The sequence below is a fragment of the Nannobrachium achirus genome (genome assembly GCF_963921795.1).
Source record: "Nannobrachium achirus genome assembly, chromosome: 1".
NCBI classification, from domain to species: Eukaryota; Metazoa; Chordata; class Actinopteri; order Myctophiformes; family Myctophidae; genus Nannobrachium; species Nannobrachium achirus.
The window spans coordinates 57384430-57392767 of NC_137810.1; the positions used below are offsets into that span (position 1 = coordinate 57384430).

Here is an 8338-nt window from a genome sequence, read left to right on the forward strand (position 1 = left end):
TCTTACATTATGTTATAGGATATTAATGTGAAAAATTCACTGACTCCAGAATTGTAGTTTTATTTTTAATAAAGAGAAAGGCAAAAATACATTTTAAAATGATATAAATAATACTATATATATACAGTATACACATATATACACACATATACACTGAAGTACTTTGACTCTACAGAGAGTGAGGCCTCATTCTCTCAGCTCTGGAGGCTCAAAGATCCCCAGCTGAATGAGGTCCGGAGGAAGCTTACGTCACGCTGGGGGGCATCAGCAGGTTCTCTTCGGATGCACTGAAGTACTTTGAGTCTACAGAGATGAGTGGGACGGTAAAGGACGACAATAGGCATGCAACAGTTGATTGAACGGTAACCGTAAAAGTTAGCACCTAAACGTTGTGGGCACCTCAGTGTTAAATTGGCAATTCTTTGCAAAATGCAAAAATATAAAGAATTTGGAAAATGGTCTGAAATAATGTAAAGCATACAGGATTTGAACATCCATGGTACATCATAGCAGACCTAAATATACCCTTCAACTACTTGTTTATGCCCCTAGTGACTGGCTGATCACAGGTTTTGTAGCAATGTGTTGCAAGTGTATAATAAGTATATTAGGCCTTAAATGTTCAAGCCTGTTCAGATCATGTTTACTTTACATTACTTAAGACTATTTTCCAAATTCTTCATGTTTTTACATTTTGCAAAGAATTGCCAATTTAACAATGAGTTGCCCACAATGTTTAGGTGCTAACTTTTACGGTTACCGTTTAATCATCTGTTGCATGCCTACTGTCATCCTATACTGTACCACTCATCTCTGTAGACTCAAAGTACTTCAGTGCATCCAAAGAGAACCTGCTGACGCCCCAGTGTGACGTAAGTTTCCTCCAGACCTCATTCAACTGGGGATCTTTGAGCCTCCAGAGCAACTATACTCCTGAGCCTGCCATCATAGTATCCAAGCCTCCGGTTGGGGGTCAGCCTTCCCAGAAAGCTGTGCTGTGCGCGTGCCTCCAATGCAACACGCCTGGAGAATGAGGCCTCATCACAAAAGTAGCCACCCAGAACGGTCCCACTCTGATGAGGATCAAGAGGGCCTTGACAGGATACTCACTCTTGGACTAGCTTCCTGTACGAAAGCAACTGTACGTTATTATGTAATCCGTAGACGGTGCTCTCCTGGTGGCTCACACAGCACGTGAATACCTTGTTAATCTCAAGGATCTGAGATTGAATCCAACTTCCAAATCTTGCGAGTTTCTTCCTTCTCTGTCCCACGGGCCTTTCGTCTCTCTGTTGTTGGGTTCTCTTCTCGCTGTCTTGAGGAGGCAACATATTGCTGGCCTGAGTGGCCTCACTGACCAACGTGGCCAGAACATTATCCACTGTTCCCCACTGTGTTGGTAACACACCGAAGTCGTGGGCGTTGTCGATGAAACATTGGATGACTGCTGTCTGCAGCTTGAGCACTTTGTCTGTGGCGTCCATATTATTCCCTGTTGCCAATCCTCCAGATGGAAGGAGGTTGGGAGTCAGGACCACAGACAGGTTGCTGCTGTCCATCTTGTTCTCTGCGCTCCTCTCGGACACACTGTGGAGAAAGTCAAAGAAGTAGCTCAGCAGCTTGATGTTTCTGTCAGGCAGTAGGCAGGTCAGCAGCATTGTGGCGGCGGTGCGGTCTGCCTGGCTGGTCAGTTGCTGTGCCTGCAGAAAGGCCTCATGCAGCCGGGTGGGCAAGACAGCTTCTGGCAGCTCCCTGAAGAACTCCTTCACCAGGCTGGCCACATTATGGGGATTGGCCTCGGACAGACACTCCTCATCACCCTTATCCAGGTTGACCTTAAGTGCGTCCCGCTTGGCATTAGAACCTGCCTTTCTGAACAGGCCCTCTTTGTCAGAGTGCTGCTGCAGCAGCATCGAACATGCGTCCACCACAAACCTCGGCACATCCCCATGTTCAGTGTTATGCTGAGGTAGACTCTCGAGAGGTACTCTGAAAACCTTCGACTTGCTGCTCCAGGATGACTTTTTCTGTGCCTTAACTCTCCACCTTGTTGTCTTCTTCTTCTTTTGTGCATCATCGTCTTTGATGATTATTCCATACTTTGAAAGCTGCTTGGTTATCCCACGTTCTGCCATTGAGATACACATTTTAATGTTCTCTGCTCTGCTGTCTTCCGTGATGTCCTGCTGTCAGTTGAAAGTCGCTCTGTTTATTTAACTAGACCAGGTCAACCTGGTTGTGCCAGACCCCCTGTCTGTCATCATCATTTATGACATCATGCCTTTTGTAGGCATGTCATCATCATGTCATCATCATATATACCCTTTATATAGAAAACCCGGACAGACAGACCGACATTTGCTTATGTAGGCCTACCCATTTCATGGGTCTGGCAAATACTGACACATCATGACCCTTTATATAGCGCCCGTTTGTGTACTGACGTCATGTTTGTGTACAGCTCCGTTTGACGTTTACCTGTGACGTCAGCAGCTAGATGCGCTTGCCGCGTTATTTGGAATCACACCACAGCACAGCTCCAGGTAAACCCCGCTGCTGCGTTGCCCTGGTGACGCCGGCAAACCACGCCCCCCGCTGCCCGCTCTGCTCCGTTGCCATGGTGACGCTGGCAAACCACGCCCCGCGCTGCTCGCAAAGCAGGAAAATTCTGCACATGCGCGTCTGGTTTTCATGCATGATTGCGATTTGCCTGCGTCGCGTATCTCCAAATATGGGAATATCTCCACATATGGAGTACTGATGATATTCAGCTACCTATCAACTACCCACGCGACGTGAAGGTGACATGTTTACGTTGTCTCGTGAGTCGTGCACCGAGAACAGAAGATCTACAAACTCAGAAGGAGTCACATTATGTGGGGCGCTGCGAGCTTGTACATCTGCTCCCGTCCTTGAGCACCCGGTCCAATCACAGAGCGACTTTGCTCGCCGCGTTTTAAAAACAAACATTGCGTCAACTCTGCGCCGAGAACACAACGGCAGATCTCCAAACAGGTGCGATGCACTGTGAGCTTGTACGGGTTAGCTGTCAAATGAAACAATCAGACAACATTAACAAGTGTGTCTCCAGAATAGTAGATGATGTTTTATATTATCAGTGGGCACTACTACTTCAAGTTTGAGTTATCATCAACACCAACGATGTTACCAGAGACAATGGAGAAACGGTATGTTAACATGTCTTTTAATAATACTAATAATACTAGAAAGACCCAATTTGACCATCTGTGTCCATTCATGCCCATATATGGAGATAGCTGTCTGTCTGCGTCCATTTTTATCATAAAATGTTATCATACAGACAGACAGATACATGGGCAGAGATTTGCCCATATATGGAGATATCTGTATCTGTCTGTCTGTATAGGGAATGAATGCCCCACAATTTAATGCAAACCCATTTATACCTGTTGTCATAAGACCCGTTTTGACCATCTGTTTGTCTGTGTCCATTTATGCCCATATATGGAGATATCTTTATGTATCTGTCTGCATCCATTTTATGCCCATATATGGAGATCTCTGTATCTGTCTGTCTGTGTCCCTTTTATGCCCGTATATGGAGATCTCTGTATTTGTTTGCCTGTGTCCATTTATGCCCATATATGGAATGGAGATGTGATATCTGTAGGCTATTTGTCTGTATAGGGAATGAATGAATGCCCCACAATTTAATGCAAACCCATTTATACCTGTTGTCATAGGACCCGTTTTGACCATATGTTTGCCTTTGTCCATTTATGCCCATATATGGAGATATCTGTATGTGTCTGTCTGCGTCCATTTCATGCCAATATATGGAGATCTCTGTATCTGTTTGCCTGTGTCCATTTATGCCCATATATGGAAATATCTGTCTGTCTGTATAGAGAATGAATGCCCCACAATTTAATGCAAACCCCATTATACCTTTTGTCATAGGACCCGTTTTTACCATCTGTTTGCCTCTATCCATTTATGCCCATATATGGAGATATATGTATCTGTCTGCGTCCATTTTATGTTTTATGCCCATATATGGAGATATCTGTCTGTCTGCGTCCATTTTATGCCCATATATGGAGATCTCTGTATCTGTCTGTGTCCCCTTTATGCCCATATATGGAGATGTCTATCTTTTTGCCTATGTAAATGTATGCCCATATATGGAGATATCTGTCTGTCTGTATAGGGAATGAATGCCCCACAATTTAATGCAAACCCCATTATACCTGTTGTCATAGGGCCCGTTTTGACCATCTGTTTGCCTGAGATCTCCATATATGGGCATAGAATAGACACAGACAGACAGATACAGATATCTCCATATATGAGCATAAATGGACACAGTATCTGTGTCTGTGTCCCTTTTATGCCCGTATATGGAGATCTCTGTATCTGTTTGCCTGTGTCCATTTATACCCATATATGGAGATATGTGTCTGTCTGTCTGTCTGTCTGTCTGTCTGTCTGTCTGTGTCCATTTTATGCCCATATATAGAGATCTCTGTATCTGTCTTTCTGTGTCCCTTTTATGCCCGTATATGGAGTAGAGATATCTGTATCTGTCTGTGCCCTTTCATGCCCATATGGAGATCTCTTTTTCAGACCAAAGGCCTGAAATTTGATATACATTTATATTGCCAGGACCTCAGGAAAGACAACATTGCTGAGAAAGTGACAGTTCTCGAGATACGCACGGCAGCGGGGGCACATACTCACAACATACTCACAGAGATTTCTCACATTTATTGTCAGATGACACGTTGTGAGCTTGTACATCAGCTATTTTGAATGAGCTGATTTTATACTATATTGTACTGGGGACCCCTTCAAGCCTCAAGGACCCCTAGAGATCTAACCAATGGACTCACTTAAAATCTTTCACTCTCAGAGTTACAAACGGACAAATGAACGGTGATTTTACTGTGCAAATAACCAACTGTATAATGTTCTATCCATCCATCTTCACCCGCTTATCTGGAGTCGGGTTGAGGGGAACAGTTCCATCAAGTTCCAGACGTCCTTTTTCCTGGCACGATTAGCCACTTTATCCTGGGGTTCCCAAGGCCAGCGTGGGGATATGATCCTCTCATCTGGTTGTGTCTTCTCCACAGTCTCCTATCAGTGGGACATGCCCAGAGCAGCACCCCAGGGAGACGCCCGGGAAGCATCCATACTACTGTACATGCCTGAACCTTTTCCACCTGAAGGAGCATATGGCCCCTGGCTAAGTTTCATTTATACATTTATCAAAGCATTTTGTAAAAAAGAAAAGAAAAATACTGCTAGGCAGAACCCTCTTTTTAGATTAAGAAACACAGGATAAGATTTCCTTTTGCAGGCACACACACACACACACACACACACACACACACACACACACACACACACACACACACACACATATATACCCTACTTGATCATAATACATGTCACATGGAAGTATCAAAAATAGCAGATCTGCAAGCTCGATGCGCAACGTGAAGCGATGCGTTTCGAGCTGTGTGAAAAGTCTGACGCTTGCAGTCAGGCAATAGCTATCAGAGTCTGTCTTGAGAGATTACCATCAGCCAAACACCACCTTTACTACAGATACAGATCTCTACAATAGGAAAAAAAGAAATCTGCTCTTGAGAGATAAGTCAAGTTAGACCAGTCATCCATCTTTGAAGAAAATTAAGGTTTCGTTAAATCTGCTTTAAATCTCTCTGCCGATTGATTGCTTGCCCCAAACACCATTTGTTGTGTTTTTGAATTTAGTTAATATGGTTAAGCTGTAAGCAGAGAAAAGCATCCATGAGTTTGTCTGGAAAAATAGTTTAAAACCGTGTTGCCAGTTGAATTAAACTGATTCGTCAGTGATTTGGTTTGTGTATATTTACCACCACTAAATTAACCTCCACTTAAAACTATGTCTGAAGTTTATTTAGTTTAATCTATGATGGAAATCAGCTCAAGTTACAAACCACTACCTTTTCTCCAACAGATCGATGAGGATTACATCTCCAACAGGAGGATGTGCAACTGTAGGATGGTCCGGAGGAGGAAGGTGAGTTGCAAAACGTTCATACAGTATATACAGGGGTGTCACACCAAATTCTGGGCCTGCCCCTGGGTACAAGTATTCCCTGCGGGCCCCCCATGAATGTTTAGACTGCGTTCCCATTTAGACTGGGAACGCATTATTACTCATTATTTTGTGCTTTAACTATTGAAAAATAGCAGATATACAGTACAAGCTTGTGATCGTGAAAGGTATTTGAATATTTCAAATCCTTCTAAGGTTTTTTGAAAAACAAACCGTTTCTATGTCAGTGATGCTCAAACCTTTTCATGTGATGTGAAGGACCCCCAAAAATGATATGTATTTGGCCACGGACCCCCCATCTCAAAATATTTAGTTCCAGGGACCCCCCACCTCAACTAAAAATTAAATGTAAATATTATCCTTGTTTTTATTTTAATTTATTTCAAACAAGGATACCATATTGTGATAAAATGTTGAGTTGTAGGCCTAGTTATCAAATGAATAATTATTTAGAACATTTCGTCACTTACATTGTTTGAAAACATAATATGTAACTAGTAACTGTCTTAGTTGTGGTGAGACATGACTGCTTTATTCATGTGGTTTTAATTAGCAAGATATTTACGTATTGTAGAGGAGAAAGGGCTGGACATTGATACTAAAACACCTGTCGCCAGCAAGAGACCTGGATCCTGCCAACGATAAAGGTTGTCTGAATCTCCGAACTTAGTGAAAATAGCTGATCTATAAGCTCACAACGCGTTGCACTACAATGCATTGGGGGCTTTTGATCTGCTTTTTTCACTCTTTCTGAAAGTGTTTTTGTGTTTTGTTTGTTTCTTTACATTTCTTGCGATATTCTGTATAAATACAGCCAATGTATTGGTATTAAAAAGAGAATGTACTTTGTAATTTGCACTGTGGAATACCTGTATTTGAGTTACGGTAACTATTTACTTCAGTACACAGGTTAGATATTTTTGTTTAAGTTTGTATCGGACACCACTGCGAGATCCGATAGTCTTGTTATTTTACTGTAATGCTTTCATCTTTTGTTTTAAATTATCAGTATAGTCATGTTATTTTGTACAGAAAGTATGCTTTCACGATCTTTTGTTTGTAAATAGTATGTGTTATTTATTTTGCACATTGAGTATTATTAAATATTTAGTTTGAAGATTCTTTTTTACCTTTTACGTTTTTAATTAGCAGTTAAGTTTGTTATACCCATCTTGTGTAATAAAAAAATGCATATTATATGATAATCATATATCAAGCTTCATCTCTTTACTTTCTTATCTTTGACTTTAGGGTGAAATATAAGCTATGCAAAGCTCTTCATTCCAGTAAATGAAGATTTTAAATATCAATTGTAGAAAAATATCTGTCTGATGGTTTGCTGAGGCCAGAGTATGGGAGTGACATATTAGACTAGTGAAATATACCTTAGACTAGTGGAACTATACCTTGATTTGAGTGTTACTGCTGACTACCATACTTGACACCTGAAGAACTGAAATGTTAAATATATAAGGAATCCAAAAGCAACAAGTATCACTCTTCTGTCAATTCGACGGGGGGAAAAAAATCAGTGGAAGAGATTGTGAGTTGTGTTGACAGTGTTTGAAGGAATATACAGTAAGACTGCTTATGGAAGAAAGTGGCTTAAACAACACTGCTACCTGGTGGTCAAAATGAGAAATGATCTAAACGTGTGCTTCATAGGTTTCCAAAGACTGTCATCCATACAACAGAAATAGAAGCACTGATGGTCTGATGCCTGTTTATGTCAGGTGATGGCATTGTTTTTCCAAAAGTAAATTAACTCCCCCAGGCTCAATAGATCCACATTTTCTCATACAAAAGCTCACCAAGGTAATTTACTTTGACACAGATTGGCCTGGACAGATTACTGTGTGAAAAGCGAAAGTTGTCTTTAACAATATTAATTGTTCTGTTCAGACAAATTTGAGAAGAATTCCAAAACGGAAAAATCCAATTTAGACTACATACAAATCTACCATTTTATCTCTACAGTGTAGTTATAACCTCCTCAAAAAGAGTTAAGAAATACACACAACTTTCTCGAGTGCCCAAACTTCTCAAGTGCCTTATTTTACAGAAACACCCTATCCATCTCCTTCAGCTTGGATCCCTGCAAGTTCAGCGCAGCCCACAGAGTGGGTTTCACGTTTGCTGGTCTCCCTCATGTTCAAGAGTTCTTCTCATCTCATCTGGAGGCCGGCAGGGGCAGAGGACAGGAGGCAGCAGCATGCTGGTTGCTAGCCACTACCTGTGGAACCACCC

General features: G+C 41.8%; 1 protein-coding gene across 1 annotated transcript; it reads right to left on the reverse strand.

Moving 5' to 3' along the window:
- Nucleotides 1-1106: 1106 nt before the first annotated feature.
- LOC308288885 (rho GTPase-activating protein 11A-like) lies at nt 1107-2194 on the reverse strand (the record flags this gene model as incomplete). Its single annotated transcript, XM_080730360.1, has 1 exon — nt 1107-2194. Exon 1 carries the CDS (start codon nt 2145-2147, stop codon nt 1107-1109), a length of 1041 nt encoding a protein of 346 aa, XP_080586486.1. The 5' UTR covers nt 2148-2194.
- Between the last annotated feature and the right edge of the window lie 6144 nt (nt 2195-8338).